A 21,514-nucleotide genomic window follows, 5' to 3' on the forward strand; every position below is an offset into this window, starting at 1 on the left:
TACTGAGTTGGGGATCAGCAGAGCTGGAGATTTCTACTGAGTAGGGGATCAGCAGAGCTGGAGGTTACTACTGAGTAGGGGATTAGCAGAGCTGGGGGTTGCTACTGAGCGGGGAATTTGCAGGGCTGGGGGTTACTATATACAGTATAGTGGGAGGTGAGGAGGGACTGGAGAGGGAGGAGGGTCAGCAAACCAGAGCCCTAGCAGAGGTAGCGGATACTACTGGGCAGGGGATCAGTAGAGCTGGGGGTTACTAGTGAGCAGGGGACCAGCAGAGCTGGAAGTTACTACTGAGTAGGGATCAGCAGAACTGGGGGTTGCTATTGAGCAGGGGATTCGCTGAGCTGGGGGTTACTACTGAGCGGAGGATCAGCAGAGCTGGGGGTTACTACTGAGCTGGGGAACAGCAGAGCTGAGGGTTACTACTGAGTGGGGAGTCAGCAGAGCTGGGGGTTGCTACTGAGTGGGGAATTAGCTGGGGGTTACTACTGAGCGGGGGAACAGCAGAGCTGGAAGTTACTACTGAGCGGAGGATCAGCAGAGCTAGGGGTTACTACTAAGCAGAGGATCAGCAGAGCTGGGGGTTACTACTGAGTGGGGGGACAGCAGAGCTGGGGGTTACTTCTGAGAGGGGGGTCGGCAGAGCTGTGGGTTGGTACTGAGCGGGGAATTATCTGGGGGTTGCCACTGAGTGGGGAAATAGCTGCGGGTTACTTCTGAGTGGGGGATCAGCAGAGCTGGGGGTTACTATTTAGCAGGAGAACAGCAGAGCTGGAGGTTACTACTGAGTGGGGGATCAGCAGAGCTGGGAGGTTACTACTGAGAGCAGGATTAGCAGAGCTGGGGGCTACTATTGAGCACGGGAACAGCAGAGCTGGGAGGTTACTACTGAGAGCAGGATAAGCAGAGCTGGGGGCTACTGCTGATCAGGGGAACAGCAGAGCTGGAGGTTACTACTGAGTGGGGGGATTAGCAGACCTGGGGGTTGCTACTGAGCGGGAAATTATCTGGGGGTTACTACTGAGCGGGGAATTAGCTGGGGGTTACTACTGAGTAGAGGATCAGCAGAGCTGGGGATTACTATTTAGAAGGAGAACAGCAGAGCTGAAGGTTACCACTGAGTGGGAGATCAGCAGAGCTGGGAGGTTACTACTGAGTGGGGGATCAGAAGAGCTGGGGGTTACTACTGAGTGGGGGATCAGCAGAGCTGGGAAGTTACTACTGAGAGGAGGATCAGCTGAGCTGGGGGCTACTACTTAGCAGGGGAAGAGCAGAGCTGGAGGTTACTACTGCGTGGGAGATCAGCAGAGCTGGGGTTTTGCTACTGAGTGAAGGATCAGCAGAGTTGGAGGTTACTACTAAGCAGTGAGGGGAACCTTGTTGCTGAATATTTGGAATGTGAATACATTTGGGACCGCCCTACCAAGTCCAGGACAAGCGGCATCAATGCAATCAGATCCTTCTACTCACAACCAACTTTTACTGCCCATTTTGGTGGAGTTGGCATGTACAGCTGACCTCAGTGTAATATTGAGGGGATGGAGAGCCTTTGCACTTTTTATTCTTTATTACATTGTTGCAAATATTTGTCCTATTTTTCCCTTTTAGAATTTGCTCATAAATGTTTTCTCTAACAACGGCTTTTCTACATTCTCATTTGAACTCTTCAAAAAAAAAAAAAAAACGCATCGCTGGCTCTTGTTTACATATTAGATTCCACGGACTGGAGAAGCGGCACTTTTCGGTAACCCTTCCCCACAAGCTGACTGTTTAAAACATAAACAACTTGTTTAACAAGTATCTTACGTTTCACGCCGCCACCGGCTCGGAGTTCAAACGCTGCGGCGTCGGGAAAAAATTATCTCTGTGCGTGGAGCCTTTTGACCCGGGATGAAAAAAGACACTTCAGATCTTAAACTGTTCTCTGCTGATATTTATTGTGCTGTAAATTACTTTTTTTATATTGTTTATTAAACTATATTAGGGGTCTAGCAATATAAGCACGCAGGTTACATAAATAGAACATCACTAGAGGATGATACAAAGAATGTCAAAATGTTTCTGCTACACCGAATAGACTAAAGCTGCTTTGGTGGCTCAAATACCTAGAGATGACCATGTTTTCTTGCTCACCTACGTAGAGAAGATCTTGTTTTGGTGGCTCACCCATGTAGAGAAGACTGTGCTTTGGTGGCTCACTTACGTAGAGAAGACCCTGTTTTGATGGCTCTCGTACGTAGAGAAGACTGGTTTGGTGGCTTACCTACTTAGAGAAGACCGTATTTTGGTGGCTCACCTACTTAGAGAAGATCGTGTTTTGGTGGCTCACCTACGTAGAGAACACTGTGTTTTGGTGATGGCTCACCTACGTAGAGAAGACTGTTTTGGTGGCTCACCTACTTAGAGAAGACCGTGTTTTGGTGGCTCACCTACGTAGAGAACACTGTGTTTTGGTGGTGGCTCACCTACGTAGAGAGGACTGTGTTTTGGTGGCTCACCTACGTAGAGAAGATTGTTTTTGGTGGCTCACCTACGTAAAGAACGATTTGTTTTGGTGGTGGCTCACCTACATAGAGAAGATCGTGTTTTGGTGGCTCACCTACGTAGAGAACACTGTGTTTTGGTGATGGCTCACCTACGTAGAGAAGACTGTTTTGGTGGCTCACTTACTTAGAGAAGACCGTGTTTTGGTGGCTCACCTACTTAGAGAAGACCGTGTTTTGGTGGCTCACCTATGTAGAGAACACTGTGTTTTGGTGGTGGCTCACCTACGTAGAGAGGACTGTGTTTTGGTGGCTCACCTACGTAGAGAAGATTGTTTTTGGTGGCTCACCTACGTAAAGAACGATTTGTTTTGGTGGTGGCTCACCTACATAGAGAAGATCGTGTTTTGGTGGCTCACCTACGTAGAGAACACTGTGTTTTGGTGATGGCTCACCTACGTAGAGAAGACTGTTTTGGTGGCTCACTTACTTAGAAAAGACCGTGTTTTGGTGGCTCACCTACTTAGAGAACATCGTGTTTTGGTGGCTCACCTACGTAGAGAACACTGTGTTTTGGTGGTGGCTCACCTACATAGAGAGGACTGTGTTTTGGTGGCTCACCTACGTACAGAAGATTGTTTTTGGTGGCTTACCTACGTAAAGAACGATTTGTTTTGGTGGTGGCTCACCTACGTAGAGAAGACCGTGTTTTGATGGCTCATCTACGTAGAAATGATCGTGTTTTGGTGGCTCACCTACGTAGAGAAATAATTTTTGGTGGCTCACCTACGTAGAGAACACTGTGTTTTGGTGGTGGCTCACCTACGTAGAGATAACTGTTTTTTGGTGGCTCATCTCCAGGAAGACCGTGTTTTGATGGCTCATCTACATAGAGAAGATCGTGTTTTGGTGGCTCACCTACTTAGAGAAAACCGTGTTTTGGTGGCTCACCCACTTAGAGAAGATCACCTATGTAGAAAACACTGTGTTCTGGTGGTGGCTCATCTACGTAGAGAAGACCATGTTTTGGTGGCTCACCTAAGTAGAGAAGATCATGTTTTGGTGGCTCACCTACGTAGAGAACACTGTGTTTTGGTGGCTCACCTACGTAGAAAAGACCATGTTTTAGTGGCTCACCTACGGAGAGAAGGCCATGTTTTGGTGGCTCACCTACGTAGAAGGAGATCAGGTTTTGGTGGCTCACCCATGTACAAAACACTGTGTTTTAGTGGCTCACCTACATAGAGAAGACCTTGTTTTGGTGACTTACCTATGTAGAGAAGACCGTGTTTTGGTGGCTCACTTACGTAGAGAACAAAAATCAGAGCAGTTGTATTGAAGATGGAGCTTTCCGAGCCCTGCAAGGGTTGGACGTGTTGTAAATATCACGTCTTGTGTCAAGTTCAATTATTTAATTGAGCATTTCAGGTGGACCTGTTGTTTCAACTATGGAGGCATGAGTGGTGAAACCCTATTCAGACTTGCTTTTCAGAAACACCGCTGTTTCTGGGGTGCACAAACACTTTAGGGTGCAGCTTTTCTCCGAGGAATGCTTAAAAATTTTTTACAGCCCCAGGTAATCCTTTCTAATAATCACTATATCTACAATTTACAGAAGAGGCATAACTAGAACCTTCCAAAATTGTAGGACATGGAATGTTTGGTATCTATTTACTTGAGGCAACCTTATCTTTTATATTTTAACTTAAAATTGGGTATTATATTGTGTGTTTTTGCACTAAAACTCATTTTATTATCGTTTTTACCGAAAATTTGCGTTTAGTAAACAATTGCGTAAATATCATGTCACATAAAAATTTGCAACTATCACCTTTCTATTCTACAGAGCCTCTGCTCTTCAGAAAATATATAATGTTCTTGGGGTTTAGGTAATTTTATTATCAAAAATTAACATTTTCACATGTATACAATAAATAAAAAAAATTACTCTTGGGCAAAACTAGTTAAATTATATTATAATTAGGCGTTTAGGCATTTTGGTTTCATTGTTGTTTTTCACTTGTACCTTCACGTTTGCTTGCTTCTTGTTTACTGGTGTTTTGATGTATTTTGCTTTGCTGGTCTGATGTCAGTTTCTAAGTGTAGCCACGCAGATCTGGTCACCTCACCTTCCTAACAGCTTTTCAGGCTCTTTTGGCAATAAAACTTTGACAGAGGCTCTAACCCCTCCCTGCACTATCCTACATAAAACCCATTGGCTGGCGATGGACTTTAATGTAGGATTGCCCCTGGTTGTTCCTTACTCAACATGGACAGTAGAGAACATCTAGATTGGTTGATTTGGTCTTGGTTGTATATGGCCAGATTAGGATGCCTACTCCAGGCAACTCCATCCTCATGTGTCTGGGTTCAAAAACCTTTGAAGAGCAAAATGAAATATGTAGTGTCAAGCAGAAGAATATTTTATAAATAATATGTATTTATGAATATAGTAAGCAATCAACGTAACTTATAATTTCTTTTTGATTTTTTGCAGTGACCTCAGTGAAAACTTCATCCAGGCCATTCCAAGGAAAACCTTCAGAGGAGCCACCGAGCTCAAAAACCTGTGAGTACGCTTTTCTTTTTGGATGGGGGAGGGTGGTATTGGTGTCCTGATGACTATGTCCTCTGAAACCCACTCCATTTTCAGCAAGATATTTTTACATCTCAATTGTTTTAGGTAACAAATATTAAGGAAGAAAAGTCAAAGCGCCGCCCACCAATACAGCCCAAGTGTCAGACCAATGAAAGCAGATTCAGCCCAACCCCATCCCAGCCAGGCCCCGACATGTTTCCCCTTGCCTACAGGGCTAAGTGACTAAGCCCTGTAGTCCGTGAGGCAGAGTTCAATGGTCTGTAGCTCCTAGCACAACTCCCCAAACCCCCCCTCATAACACACGCCCCCACTCCCAAATCCCCCCTAGCATAAATCCCCAAATCGTCCCTCCTAGCACATCCCCCTCTTCCTCCCTTCTACCACAACCTCACCCCCGCCCCCCCCCCCAGATCCCCCCTCCTAACACAAGTTCTCATCTCCCCCAAAATGTTCCCTCCTTACACAAATACCCCCCCCCCCATTATCCCTACTCGCACAAATACCCCCCCCCCCCCCAAAAAAAAAAAAACTAAATTCCTAACCTAGCACAGTGCCCTCTACCATATCACCTCTTCTAGCACAGACCTCCCCCCAAATACCCAAAATTTGGTAATGATTAAGCACAAGATGTATGTGTGAAACGCGTCTACGAGACTTCATGCTGGTGTCTTTGGTGTCATCACTTGCAACATTTTGGAAATAAAGGTATTTGAAACCTATTGGAATCCCTGGATGTGCGGCTATTTCTTTTCCTACAAGTGTTCCCACGGAGGCGGGCCGGGGCCAGCACTCTATTGGATATCCTATCTCCTGGCAATCACCACACACTATACACCTGGAGCAGTGCCTTTCCTTTCTTCAGTATCCCCCCAAATACCTGCTCCTAGCATACATCATCTTCACCCATCCCCCCTCCAAACACAAATCACCACTCCTAGCACACCCCCCAAATTTCCCTTTCTAAAACAATTCTTACCCCTTGACACCCTCCAAATTTTCCCTCCCAACACAAATCCCCTTGCTCCCAATCGCCTCACGGCTATCCCCCCCCCCGCCTCACATGATACCAAAGTGCCCAGGGCAGCCGACCCTCCTGCACACCCCTTGTCCCGGCCCTGCCCCTAGCACACACCCCCCAGCACATCCCCCCCCCCATTCTTCCCTTCTAGCACAACCCTCCCCCAATCCCCTCTCTTAGTACACCCCCTCCTCCCAAATACCCCCTCTCATCACTACAGGAGTAGTGAGAGCAGCAAAGAGGAGAAAAGAGCTGGGAGGAGGTGTAGGCTGTGCTCCCCCCCCCCCCCCCCACCCCAACCCAAGCTCCTATCCCTCCTGTCTGTGTACAGCAGTTAATACAGGATTACGCTCGGATCCAGTTGTACAGGATTTGATTACCGCTGCCCCACCCACAACTTCTGCTTCCAAGACAGCGGCAATGTGGGAGGGAGATAGGGGGAAGTATAAAGTGCTGCGCAAACTGTTGGCGCTATAAATAAAAAATAAATATAAATACTGTATAATAATAATAATCAACCCCTGTAAATTCCGATCTGAGAGCAATCCTGTATTACCTTCTCCCGGCTCTCTTTTCTTCCTTGCTGCTATATGTGCGGGACGCCCGACATGTTCTGATGACGTCTTTGGTTGGCAAAATGCGGGTTGGTGGCCCTCACAGTTTTCTGGGTTGCCAGCTTTAGCATAGATAGCTAAGAGGAGGAGAGAGCTGGGAGGAGGTGCGGGCTGTGCTCTCTCCCTCCCCTGTGAATATAGGAGCTAACACTGGATTGCTCTCAAATCAGAATGTACAGGTTTGGGACAATTTTTTTGTCCTTTTACCACAGCACCCCTGAGGACTCTTTAACAGTGGCCTGAGTAAGAAACACTGGTCTATTGTAGTGCTGTGCCATGTGCGTAATGATCATGCTATCTTTGCCCATGGTGGGAGCCACATGTATTTTTTTTTTCCATGTGTCTGTCCTTTACTCTTGTACGTTTGTAAACTTTATAAAACTGTTTAATAACTAAAAATGTTCAATATTTTCAAGTGCTATTAAAAAAAAAAGAAGTAGTGGTCTTCAGTAATAGGAAACAACATGGCCGCTAATGTTTGTAAGTTTAACCTTCTGAAGGGAAAATGTTCATTCTCCCTAATGCTTTGCTTTCTTCCTAGACAACTGGACAAAAATCAGATCAGTTGTATTGAAGATGGAGCTTTCCGAGCCCTGCGAGGGTTGGAAGTGTTGTAAGTATCATGTCTTGTGTCAAGTTCAATTATTTAATTGGGCATTTCAGGTGGACCTTTCGCTTCAACTATGGAGGCATAAGTGGTGAAACCCTATTCAGACTTGTTTTTTTTTTTCCTACATTTTTATTGATTTTTACAACTTATAACAAAGAGTTACAAAATGACTAAACGTCGACGGCATAATGCCAAAAAAGAGGCCAACACAATAGGATGCACTATGCATAAGTGATCAAGAACGCAAAACAAAGAGCATACTGTAGCACTGTCCCCGTAGGGCTTGCCGTGTGTTAACTTCCCAGGCCTCCCTCTGATTACCTGCAGACAGTTGCTGGGGGTTTTTCACATATCCATCTTTACTCCCATTTGCTCGTTACTCAGTCCAGGGTATTTGTTTTTTTTTTATATAGAACTGCCCCCGTAAGGATTTCACTTTACGGGTCCCCCTGAGTTACCAGCATACAATAATGACAGTTTCAAGTTCTTACTTTCTCCTTCCATGGCCCGCTCCAATAATCAGTCCAGGGCAGTGCTTTAAGTGGCTCCAAGAGGTGTCGGTACTCTATTATAGCCTATAAATCCCCTCCCCCACCCCACATCAGGGTCCCCACAGAGAACCCCCCTGGCCTGGGCTGGGACTCCGGATCAGGGGGACTCACTGGTGGTGACTGGTCTGGCTCTGGAGTGGGAAATATTCTTGGGGGGGGCAATTGAGAGTGCAGATGTCCAAAATGAGCGTACTGGTACGCTAAGGAGCACGGAGAGGTGGCGGTATGCTCAAGAGCCATATTTGGAAGTGGCGGTACTGAGTACCAGTGCATACCGGCCCACTTAAAGTACTGGTCCAGGGGGTATTTGGCTGTCGTTTTTGTTTCATTTTAAATGGGGATAGGAGAAGGGAACTGTGGGATACTCCAATCTGAACTATAGACAATGCCTGAGGACTCCTATCTTTTGATAGCCAGGCTGTTGATTCACCCTGCCACTATGGATGAACTTAGATTGAGTCTCTTTCCTTAAGACGACTTGATGAACTGACAATTATCTTTTGGACACTCTCACTAGCATCCTCTTTCTTCTCCACTGCTGACACCCGTCCGCTGACTATCCCACACCTAGGGGTGGCCCCCCTTAGGTCAGGCCCCTTGACACGAGTCTCTGTACTCACGATACTGTGGTCCCAGGGTCTCAAATGTCTCCCCTCTCAGTCAGCTCTCTTGGACCTCTGGGTTCAGCTCCTCTCATCCATTACTCAGGCCCTCCTGATGACATCCTGCGACCGCATGGCACGTCTTCAGAGGAGGAGGCAGCCACCCCCCCCCCGCCCTCCGGGACTCCGCTCTCCAGCCAAAGACCCCACAGCACATGTGCTCCTGGCTTTTTTACAGTATCCCAGAATGCACCAAGGCGACCTGCCCTCTGCCAATCACCAGGACTGTATCAAAAGCCTATGCACCCATTCGTCAGGTTTCCTCCCACTGTCCAACATGCCTCCCTATTGGTCTAGTGTGAAACACTCTCTAGACTGAATGAATCGCATACTGAGCACAACGAGCAGATCCTGCTCTCTGGTAGGCAGAAAGCAATATAGATTTACCTGCAGCCCCTCTGATAGGCAGACAGAGCCAAAAACTATACTCTCTCACTAGCACCTACCTAGGAGGGTGCTACATTTATATTTATTGTGGAACTTGGATGTGAGAAGGGAATAGTGGGATCCTCCAACTGAACTATTCACAGTAGATAAGGACAACTTTCACTTGGCCTCACCCGATTACTTGTGGAAGCGGACTCTGCTTTTACCATATTGCCAATTGTATGGAAGAATTATGTCTTCTTGTTCTCTCCAGTAGCAGACTTGATGCAACTACTTTATCTTCAGGACACTCTCTAGCATCTCCTTGACTGACACCCATCCACTGACTCTTCTAGTTGAAGGAACGGCCCTTACAGGACAGGCCCCATCAGGGCTGGGACAAGGGGTGGGCAGGAGCGCCCTGGGCACTGTGGTATCATGTGAGGTTCGGGGCACCACAAGGAGATTGGGTGGAGGGAATTTGCATTGGGAGGGAGAATTTGGGGGGGGGGAGGGGCAGGAGATAAGAATTGTTCTAGGAGGGGAAATTTGGGTAGAAGTGGTGATTTGGGAGATTTGTGTTGAGAGGGTAGATGGGGAAGAAAATTTGTGCTAGGAGGGGGGATTACTCAGTGCTCCTGCTGAGTGCCCCCAAAGCAAGCAGCTTGCAGTGGGAGCACCCAAGCAGGCTCGTTCCTGAGCCACGGCTCTGAGTGTCCATCCACACAAGGAGCCGTGGCTCAGCCCTGCCTCCTCTCTCCCCTCTTTGCCTCACCGGCTGTCATTGTCTCAGCCAATGAGGAGGGAGAGTCCCCAGAGAGCCAATGCTCTCATGCAGTCCCGGGACAGGTCTGCCTAGTGCCCAGGGCAAGGATGCAGAACTGTGCCACCTTCCCCACCGGTAATGCATGTCTTAGAATGGGTATACTGCCCTGTGTCCATTTTCTCTCCCTTTGCTCCACTGTGCCCAGGGCAGCTGACCCCTCCTGCATACCCCTTGTCCCGGCCCTGTTCTCATGCACATTGCTGGATAATGGGACTAAGGTAAGTATTGGAAAGGGGGGGGGGCTTGGGGCTGCTGCACACAGAAGGTTTTTTTTACCTTAATGTATAGAATGCATGAAGGTAAAAGCATCTTGAGCCTTTAGAACCACTTCAATCGTAGGGTATGATCGCATTTCCTTTCATTTTTTGAATATGATGGTTATGTGAAATGGGAGCTTGCCTGTTTTGGACTGCCATGAATTTACAATGAAGCAAAAGAACTTTAACTTTGGACGAAGACCCGTGTGCGGATGTGCTACACTTTTGCATGCATGAGGATCCTTATCTAAGTTGCTGAAGGAGGTTTCATCCTGGCACCAAGCACTAAATAAAATATGGGTTCCTGAAGGACACGTAACACAACAGTTATGGGCTATGAGCTGACCTGTCATCAGATCTTACATGGATTCCTAATGCTGTAGCCCAGTAGTTGACTCGTATGAAGAGTTATGCGATATTGGATAATGTGTATGTAATGATAGGTTGCACAAGTCACAGCTACGCATTCCTTTTCTTTTGCTCCAATAAGGAATTCCTCTCCTTCACAACATCCATTAGAGGCGTAGATGTTAAATTGCTGTCAGTTGTGTTTGTGGTTTGTGTTGCATTTTTTGTCCTGGGAACAAAGTCAGTCATCATCTCCGAGTGCTGAGACTTTAACTTTGGCAAACGGGTTGTGCCTGTATATATACTCCTGGGAATCGCTTTCCCTTCTGTCATTTTTAGCTGCGCGTGATTAAAATGTTCTTTTTTTCTTTCTTACAGAACCCTCAATAACAACAACATCACCACAATCCCCGTCTCCAGTTTCAACCATATGCCCAAACTGAGGACATTGTAAGTATAGAGGATTTGCAGTCTGGAAGCAAAACGCTTTAATTTGTTGGCTATGCAATTATTTGTTACGAGCGTAAGAGCGGAAATGTTCTTTTCGTCAGATGTTCGGTTACTAGTTGCTCAATAAAAGACGCAATACTTCTTTCACTGAAAGACTTTTAAAAACTGGTGAGTATTATGAACAAAGGGGAGTCCAATTTAAAGGCTGTGTCACGGTCAGGGGTCAGGCTCGGAGACCAGTAGCTATAGCTGTTGAAAGGCTCCCAATAACAAGCTGGATAAGTACACAAGCAGGTCACCCTGGCGGATGACAAGGGCTCACCCGAGGTGCGCGGTCTAGGCACTAACCAGTATTCAACAGAGCTCCTGATGGTGGAGGTGGGTTTTGCTTCATCTTGGTACTAGGTTGCGGTCCTCCGAATCGCCCCACCAGGAGGTGAGTAAGCCTGGGTCCAGTAGCCGATATAGCAGGTAGGGATGAAGCAGAAGCAAAGTCAGTAAACAAACCAAAGATCGGTAACAGGTGGTTGTAGGTTGGGATCAAGCAGAAGTGTAGTTAAGAACAAGCCAAAGGTCAGTAACAAGTGGTAGCGGAGATGCAGACGGCAGCAGGAGCAACAAGTGCGAAATATTGGCTGGAGAGGACACAATAATCTGGCAAACAGGAATTGCAAAGGCATGGCTGAAATAGGAAGTTCATGGGAGCAGCAAAGGGTTCAAGAGAAATAAGACACAAGGTTGTCCAAGGAATCGGGCAGGGAGCTGTCCAGTATCTCAGGTGACTCAACAACAGGTATTTACCAGAGCTCCTGAGGATGGAGATGGGTTTTGCTGTATGTTAACACCAGGTCGCAATTCTCAGGAACGCCCCATCAGGAGGTGAACAAGCGAGGGTCCAGTAGCAGATATAGCAGGTAGGGATCAAGCAGAAGCATAGTCAGTAAACAAGCCAAAGATCAGAAACAAGTGGTTGCAGGCTGAGGTTAAGCAGAAGCGTAGTCAAGAACAAGCCAAAGGTCAGTAACAAGTGGTAGCAGAGATACAGACGTTAGCAGGAGCAACGAGTGCGAGATATTGTCTGGAGAGAGCACAAAAATCTGGCAAATAGGAAGTACAAAGGCATGGCTGAAATAGGAAGTTCATGGGAGCAGCTAAGGGTTCAAGAGAAACAAGACACAAGGTTGTCTAAGGAATCAGGCAGGGAGCTGTCCAGTATCTCAGATGGATCAGCAACAGGTATTCACCAGAGCTACTGAGGGTGGAGATGGGTTTTTCTGTATGTTAGTACCAGGTTGTGGTTTAGGATCGCCCCATCAGGAGGTGAAGTCATGTAGGAATCAATCAGAATTGTGGTCAGTGAACAAGCAAACGCTCAAGAACAAGTGGTTGCAGGTTGGGGTCAAGCAGAAGTGTAGTCGAGGAACAAGCCAAAGGTGCAACAAGGGCAAAACATTGGCTGGAGAGAGCACAATAATCTGGTAAACAGGAAGTGCAGAGGCGTGGCTTGAATAAGAAGTTCATGGGAGGAGCAAAGGGGTCAAGGTTTAAGAGAAACAATAAACAATGCAAGGTTGTCTATGGAACCAGGCAGGGAGCTGTCCAGTATCTCAGATGGCTCAGCAACTGGTATTCACCAGAGCTCCTGATGGTGGAGATGGGTTTTGTTGCGTGTTAGTACCAGGTCGCTGTCCTCAGGATCACCACATCAGGAGGTGAGCAAGCTGGGGTCTTGGTTTATGCTTTTTGTATATTTCACAGGGATGTGGTGCCACATACACAGGTTATGTCTCTAAATTTTACTCTGTCAAGTAGCAGATATAAAGCAGGTAGAGATCAATCAGAAGTGTGGTCAGTGAACTGGCAAACGGTCAGTAACAAGTGGTTGTAGGTTGGGATCAAGCAGAAGCGTAGTCGAGAACAAGCTAAAGGTGCAACAAGGGCGAGACATTGGCTGGAGAAAGCACAATAATCTGGTAAACAGAAGTGCAAAGGCATGGCTTAACCTCCTAGGCGGTAATCCCGAGCGTGACTCGGGGTTGAATTTTCATATCAAGAGCGGTAACCCCGAGTCACGCTCGGGGTAGAGTTGCAGAGTGCCAGCGGAGCCTCCCTTGGCTCCCAGAAGCATTCCACTTACCTTGTCCCGGCGATCCAGCGATGTCCTTCGCTCCGATCGCCGGGTGACCGGCATCTGACTTCCTGGTTCCGTTCCCTGCGAGCAGAGGCGGCGCACGGGAGCGGAACTGGGCGGGAATTTTGAAAAGTGAAACTAAATAAAAGAGGTGATACAATGTAATCTGATAGGATTGCACTGTATCACCACAGATCACCTCAGATCTGATATTACAGTGCCCCTCTCTTCAGTAAACGTGATTTGTGCCCAAAAAAAAAAATATATTATGGCATCAAAAAAGCGCCAGTCTAAACCGCTTTTGGACCAGCTGAGTGACAGCGGCAGCGACAGCGACCCAGAGGTGCTCGCGGAAGTGAGCGATAGCGAGTCATGCGGTGATTTGTCGTCCGACACTGACACTGACACGGATCTGGCAAGTGAGAACGGCAATGACCCTGACCTCAGCGATGTGCGCACTTGGTGCGCTATTGATTGCGATGCGGACCAGGTAGCGCCCCCAAGATTCCCCTTCACCGGATCACCTGGGATGAAGGTAGATGTCGAGCGTGACAATCCTCTGGCCTACCTTCAATTATTTCTCACTGAGGGGGTAATTGAATTAATTGTCGCCGAGACAAATCGCTACCAACAGCAGCAATCCGCAACGCTGCATGCCAGGCTTTCCCGAAGCAGAAGGTGGGAACCGGTAACGAAAGAGGACATGTGGCTGTTTATGGGACTCCTCTTTCTTCAGGGGTTGGTGGGGAAACCGTTCCAAAAATGGTACTGGACCACCAACAGGTTACTGGCCACACCGTTCTTTGGGACCGTGATGTCTGAGTATCGCTTCTCCCTGATTATGAAGTATTTGCACTTCACAAACAATGAGGAATTTGATGAGGCCACGCATCCTGCGCCCAAACTGAAAAAGATCTGGGAGGTATGGCAACTTATTGTGGGAAATTTCCAGCGGACCTACGTGCCAGAAAGGGACATCAGCGTGGATGAGAGTTTGATGGCCTACAAAGGTCGCCTAAGTTGGATTCAGTACATCGCATCAAAAAGAGCACGGTTTGGCATCAAATCATATATGCTCTGCGAGTCATCCACGGGGTACATATGGAATTCCGTAATTTACACCGGCAAAGGCACTAAATTCAACCCGAGGTACAGCGACTATGGGATTGCCACATCATCCGTCCTGACACTTCTTGACCCCTTGCTGAACCAGGGATATTGTTTGACGACGGACAACTTCTATACCTCCCCGGAACTATATGATGTTTTGCTACAAAATAGAACCGACGCATATGGTACCGTTCGGCCTAACCGTCGAGACATGCCATCTTTTTTTGCCAAAAAAAAAACTAAAAACCGGAGAAATGGTTGCCTGGCAGAAGGGAAAGGTGATGGCAATGAGATGGAGAGACAAGAAGGATGTGTGTCTTATGAGCACTGTTCACACTACCTCCACTGCCACGGTCCATACAAAACGTGGGACTGATGTGCTGAAACCACAGGTCGTAATTGACTATAACAAAACAATGGGAGGTGTGGACAGAGCCGATCAGGCCATGACCTTCTATCCCGCTGTACGAAAACAGCAAAAAAAATATTATAAAAAAATATTTAGACATCTTCTGGAACAATGTCTATGGAACGCTTACATCCTGCACAAAGCCAACAGTGAAAACCCTCTTGCTCATTCCGAGTTTGTCTGGAAGGTGGCTGAGCAGATTTTTGCAAAGTACCAGACACCATCAGGAGTTGAAAATAGACCTGGACGTCGCGCTGTTGACGTGGTCAACCCAGAGCGTCTGACCGGCCGTCACTTTGCAGACTATATTCCGCCAACTGCAAAAAAGGCAGCACCAACCAGGATGTGTGTTGTCTGCTGCTCGAAACGCGATAGGAATGGAAAGAAAGTCCGAAAGGAAACTAGGTTCCTATGTCCTGACTGTGACGTTGGACTTTGTGTAGTTCCTTGTTTCAAGATTTATCACACGCAGCATTTGTATTGAATTTTCTTTCTTTGACAAATTTCCTTATTTACTGCATTATTTAATAAAATTACATTATTTATGAGATTATAATTCATGCGTTTGTGTTTCAAAATTTATCACATCTGGGATGTCTACTAGAGTCTTGTTTTGCTCAGGTTTAAGTCAGTAATTACTAAGAATTGTAGGCCTATAATACATAACACCAAATTTCCATGAAAATAATTGTACCGCTTTTGGTATGAACTTCCAGACATAATCATACCGCCAGGGAGGTTAAATAGAAGGTTTATGGGAGGAGCAAAGGGTTCAAGGTTCAAGAGAAACAAGACACAAGGCAAGTTTCAGATGGCTCAGAAACCTGTATTCACCAGAGCTCCTGATGGTGGAGTTGGGTTTTGCTGTGTAATAGTACCAGGTCCTGGTCTTTAGGATTGCCTCATTAGGAGGTGTGTAAGCCAGGGTTCAGTAGCAGATAAAGCAGGTAGGGATCAAATGGTACTCCTCTGCCCTCCAAAGCAACTTACCAAGCACAGATGAGATCGGGGATCCTTTTCATGTGTGGGAAGCCGTCCAAACCAACTAACGTAGGCGGTATGGTGGCCCTTCCCAGCACTGTAAAAGTGATCAGGTGGCTGACCACTTTTACAAAACAGCTGATTGCCGGCTGAAAAAAATTATGCTGTCTGCAACAATGATCTTGTAATAACCACCTGCTGACAGAATGTGTATATACGTCCATTGGAAGTGGAGGAAAATGTATTTTTTTAGGCAGGGCCATCCTATCGCACAGGCACCCCTGGTCTCTGCCCAGGGACCCCAGGTGCATGCGGGGGGGGAATGGTATGTGGACACTGGACAGAGTGGATGATCAGTGCGGGGGATGGAGGGAAATAACTGGAACCAATCTTTTTTGGTTCTCTGCAGCAGGTGAAGGCCAACATCTCCTTCTCCCCCCCCCCCCCCGCTGGCTTTCAGCTGCTGCAGGGAGAGCCATAAAAGATCAGTTCCAGTTATTTCTACCACCTGCCTCACTGATCACCCGCTGTGTCAACTATCGGATTCCCACCCCTCTCCTGTTCATTTATCTGCAGTGCAGCTGAGGCTGCAGAGAAAGGAACTGGGGAATGTGTTTCCTCAGTGCCTTTCTCTGTCTCAAAATTGGGACTTCAGAGCTCTGTTTGGACCCCTGATCTTTCACCAAAGCCCTCAACAGCATTGTGGGGGAAAAAAATGTAAAAAAACTATTGTTAAAAAAATTGTAAAAAAAAATAATAAAAAATTGTAAAAAAATAAAAAAAATAAAAGTAAAAATTTGTAAAAAACAGACAAAAAATTTGAAACAGACTAAAAAGCCACACCCAATATTTTGCATAATTTAGCCTCACCCACTGTTTGCTGCATTGCATTACTCATGCCACAAGTCGCTGGTAGGACCCCCAGTGCATTACTTTGCCCAGGGGCACATGATGCTATTAAGATGGCACAGATTTTAGGTGATAAAATAAGACCTGAGAAAATCAGACTTTCTTCAATATAATGCCTATTTCATATGACATAATAATGATTCCACACCTGAAAAATGATATATTTGTAACAAATGAAGGGAAAATAATCCATCCCAGTAAATGGAGCCTAATATCCCCAGCATGGCCTTTACTAAAGTACCAGGAAACTTTTTAATTGATTCTTTGCACATTTGTATGTAAAGATAAGTCGTAGAATTTTGCGGTAATTATTAATTTCCTTCTAATGAATTGCTGGCTTGTAAGCAGTAATCAGAATAGAGGGGCACCAATGGTTAGAGCGGCGTTTTCCTGCGTTCTGAATAATCTGGCTGGCGGTAAATGGAATGTCACGCATGACTGGGAAGAAGCAGTAAAAGCTTTATCCAATAATAAGTCTGATACTCATGCAATATGTAATATATCCTAATCCTATTTCAGCAGATTGCTCTGCGCTGAGGTGGAACTATTAGTGACAGGGGGGAGGGGGGGGGGGATAAATTAGTTATTTTCGTATTTACATGACAATACCTTATCTAGTGGGATAGGCTGTGATTGGATTGTAATGGGTCTGTAAAGAGAAACACATTATTTAAAAGACTTCAGTGAAATGAGGAGCATTCTAGTTAGACTTGTAGAGGAGCGTCATTTATTTGTGGCTTTATTTTACATTTTGATTATGATATTAATACCAACTGCCCTTATCATTGTGGCTTTGGATGGAAAGTTGGCCTGTTATCATAGCAAGGTCAACGATGTTATGAGCTCAACCAGCTTTTCTCAACTTTTCTAACCCAGAGGAATCCCTAAAATAATTTTTAGTTCTTGGGGAGCCCTTACTAAATCTACTTTACTGAGGGTCAATGGCAAAAATGCTCCTAATATTGGTGGTTAGTAGGAAGAATTCAACCTTTGCTGTGGTGGTCAAAATGCCACCATTACAGATAGCTAAACTGGCATTGGGCATGGATCATCAGATCTCAGGAAAAACAATCCCGAAACCAATTCATCGGTGTTCAATTGGGAAAAATGCCTCTTCTATTGGTGGTCAGTGGAAAGAAGGATCCTTGCATTGGTGGCCAGTAGGATGAAGGCCCCTTACATTGGTGGCCAGTAGGATGAAGGCCCCTTACATTGGTGGCCAGTAGGATGAATGCCCCTTACATTAGTGGTCAGTGGGAAGAATGTCCCTTACATTGGTGGTCAGTGGGAAGAATGGTCCTTACATTGGTGGTCAGTGGGAAGAATTCTCTATACATTAGTGGCCAATGGGAAAAGTGCTGCTTTCATTGGTGGTCATTGGGAAGAATTCTCCCCACATTGGTGGTCAATGGGAAGATTGCCTCTTACATTGGTGGCCAGTGTAAAGACTGCCTGTTACATTGGTGGCCAGTGGAAAGAATACCCCTTACACTGGTGGCCAGTGAGAAGAATGCCCCTTACATTGGTGGCCAGTGGAAAGAATACCCCTTACACTGGTGGCCAGTGAGAGGAATGCCCCTTACATTGGTGGCCAGGGGAAAGACTGCCTCTTACATTGGTGGCCAGTGGGAAAAATGCCTCTTACATTGGTGGCCAGTGGGAAGAATGCCCCTTACATTGGTGGCCAGTGGGAAGAATGACCCTTACATTGGTGGCCAGTGGGAATAATGACCCTTACATTGGCGGCCAGTGGGTAGACTGCCTCTTACATTGGTGGCCAGTAGGAAGAATGACCCTTATATTGGTGGCCAGTGGGAAGACTGCCTCTTACATTGGTGGCCAGTGGGCCAAATGCCACCCTTAGAGACAGCTAAAAAGATCATTGGTGTCAGGCTGCTGGCTCTGCCAATTGGCCCTGGAACTATGAGGGCACCATAAGATGGGAAGTTAATCAACCAAAGCTTAAGGAACCCCTAGAAATCTCTGGAGGAACCCTAGATTTCCATGGAACCCTCATTAGGAATGGCTGAGCTAAAGTAAGAATTTTGTCTCCAGTGATGCCTCCTATAAAGTAATTTTGGAAACATCAAAGAGATGCAATACTTCACACCTTCAGTACCTGTAGTAGACATATTAGACATATGTAGGGGGATCACATGTGGTCCTCATAATTCCTCCCTTGTAACTCTGTCTTAAATTGAATTAGGGTCCCATTTGCATTAAAGCTTACAAGATTAACCTTCCTTTCATTATTTAGGAATGTGTACTAATTTAGCCAAAAGGTTTAACCCCCCTCGCCACCACCACCACCACTACTACTACCACCACCACCACCACTACTATCACCATGTTTCTCTTTTATTTATTTATTTATTTACTTATTTTTTGGAAACAATCAATAAATAGGAACAATGACCACACATTTTCCTCTAGAATATCTAATCTTCCTCTGTTTTTTTTTTTTTATTTCAGCCGCCTGCATTCCAACAACTTGTTTTGTGACTGTCACTTGGCCTGGCTATCTCAGTGGCTCCGCCAGCGGCCAACCATTGGATTATTCACGCAGTGTACCGGACCTCTTCCCCTCCGAGGTCTGAACGTGGCCGAGGTCCAGAAGCATGAGTTTGCTTGTTCAGGTCTGAATGCATTACCTTCTTCTCCTTACAGAGTTTCAGTTATTTGTCCCAAAAGATTTCAGTTAAAGTAGATGTGAACCCAATCAGTAAAATCGGAATATATTAAGATCTGTAGCTTTCGATAATATAATCCCTGGTGATCCTTCTAGGAAGGTCCTTGTGTGGGCAACTATTGTTATAAGGTGATAGCGCTCTGTCCCTGTCTCCCAGTTGTGCTACTGGGTCCTGGGGTGTCACATAGCCTCGTAATGGAGCCTTCAAGTGATGGTTTCAACACATAATATGCAGGAATGGGCCACTGTTGTCACCATCAGGAGCAAGGATGCACTTTTCTCGCATGATGTTGGTGGGGGAGGGGGGGGTTGAACTCCTCAAAGCAGTGGTCTTGTTAGGAACTGGTTAGGTTGTAGCAGTCTACTCACAGCTTTGAAACCAGCCTGTCACTCTTCTTTGGCTTACGTAAGGAAGGTAGACATGGGGGTTTATTGTTGGAGTATGTAAATGAGTCACATCTGCAGGGCAGCCACGGCTGAGACAGCTGAGCCATAAGGCTGAATGAAGGAGACTCTCAATATAATAAAATATTAATGTTGGCTCCGTCTTCCCGCCACACAGATGGGCAACATAGAGGCCTCCACTCAACCATGTTATTGACATTTGTTTATACCAGCATTATTGAACGAGAGAGACGGTCCTGTTGACAGACCAGACCATTCCTATGGGCCACCAACACATCCGTGTCTGTCTGTGAAATCATAGTTAATCCACTTTGTCATTTTTTTTTTACCTCATTGTTTTGTGCTGACCAACCAGCTAGAGAAAGTTCAGACAAACACTGGCAGATTATCTAGAGAAAGGGCCCCTCCAGAAATCAGTTTATTAAAAAAAATGTAGATACAGCACTTACTGTTCCAAAGGTTTATTGGTTTTAAACACTTTAAAAAAATGAAAAGGTCATGTTGACCCATGAACAGCCCCTGGTTCCCTGTTTCTCACCTCTTTTCTGGAAATGAAAGAATGGAGTTTTTGAAAACCAGAAATGTGGGCACCACTTCAGGTCTAAACATGTGTAGCACCCCCTCTGTGTGTGGTTATGAGTTAGCGACCGACAGCGTCGTGAAACGCGTCAACCTGGCACGTCTGTCTGCACACTGTCTGTCTATTTCATTTATGAGGAATAAAGGATACCTTTTGATTTAATCATATACCTTGAGTGCGGTCTCAAATTTGGGAATTCTTTAGCACCCCCTCTGACACCCCAAAGGCAGGATAGCACCTCCAGAGGCCAGGGGCAGGCTAGCATTAGTCCATGGCTAAATTAGGGGGACAGGGAAAGGATATTGGGGGCCAATCACTTTTGTCTTTTTAAGGTTTTGTTACAGAACGGTTAAGGAGGTGAGGGTTCGGGGTATAAGATACAGTAGCAGATCACTTACAGACTCTCCAGATCCAGATTAATGTCCAGAACCTTTAAGCTGACCGGGTAACACTGTAAGCACGTTCCCAAATTTCAGTGTGTCCTCCAAGTGAGTCACCAGGCCCTTCTGAGAGACCAACCTTCTTCCTTGCACTCTTCAGCAAGGGACCTCCCCTAGGTCTCTTCCTTGGCACAACTTCCTCCAGAGCAGGCAGGACAGCTTCAGGACCACTTCAGCACACGTTAGGCCCCAAACCATTGGGCCTAACAGCAGAGATCTATCCAGAGGCACCTCTCCAAGCCTCAGCCCAAGGGAAGAGAGAGAGGGAGAACATGGCCTGTCCCAAATATTTATATCCCCCCAGCATGCACCAGTGGCATGAACCTCCTACTGGACTGGCTGAAGGAAAAAAAATATATTCATAACTTGTTTTGTTTGTGATTCTCATGACATGACAATGACCAGTGACATCTACTGGCGACAGTGAGAAATCACAAGCCACCTTAAATTCAGGGAAAAACCAAGTGAAAAACAATCAATCTGAGCTAACTACAGTCCAGCCATAAAATACATTTAGACTAGTAGCCCCTGTTTGGTACAAGGGGGCTACACATACTCCAGGAGTGTGCATTGGCCATCTCCTCATCAAATTTGAGTTGTTCAATGAATGTATTGTATTTCTGTTATGGTACAAACAGAATTCCTGCCAGGACTTCCCAAACTCCTTCTCTCAAAATGACTGCTAGGACATCTAGAATCCATTCCAGGACGTTCAGAGGTGCTCATAAAATCCATGCCAGGACTTCCAGAATCCCTATCAGGACATTCAATGATATTCTCAAAATCCCTGCTAGGACTTCCACCGTTACTCACAGAATCCCTGCCAAAATTTCCAATGGTACTCACAGAATCCCTGCCAAAATTTCCAATGGTACTCACAGATTCCCTGCCACAGCTTCCAATTGGACAAGCAGAACCCCTGACAAGATTTCCAGAGTTGGTGCTTTGTCCTATCACCTGCTTTCCTTTATACAAAAGAGCCATTATACTTCTTGATTCCCTTGTTTTTTGCAACCCAGATTGTCCCGACTACTCTCTTTCCCACTGCCTGCCCACAACCACTGCCTGGATGTTAC

The 21,514-nt window shown here is 46.1% G+C and overlaps 1 protein-coding gene across 1 annotated transcript in view; it reads left to right on the forward strand.

Annotated features, from left to right (window-relative positions):
• Positions 1-21,514, forward strand: part of SLIT1 (slit guidance ligand 1) — a 546,950-nt gene that overhangs the window by 354,627 nt on the left and 170,809 nt on the right. The window contains exons 5-8 of the mRNA XM_082269259.1: positions 4,981-5,052; positions 7,256-7,327; positions 10,713-10,784; positions 18,797-18,960. Of these exons, the coding sequence (XP_082125385.1) occupies positions 4,981-5,052; positions 7,256-7,327; positions 10,713-10,784; positions 18,797-18,960 (380 nt within the window). The remainder of the gene's footprint in view (positions 1-4,980; positions 5,053-7,255; positions 7,328-10,712; positions 10,785-18,796; positions 18,961-21,514) is intronic.

The sequence above is a fragment of the Pelophylax lessonae genome (assembly GCF_965119305.1).
Source record: "Pelophylax lessonae genome assembly, chromosome: 9".
NCBI lineage: Eukaryota > Metazoa > Chordata > Amphibia > Anura > Ranidae > Pelophylax > Pelophylax lessonae.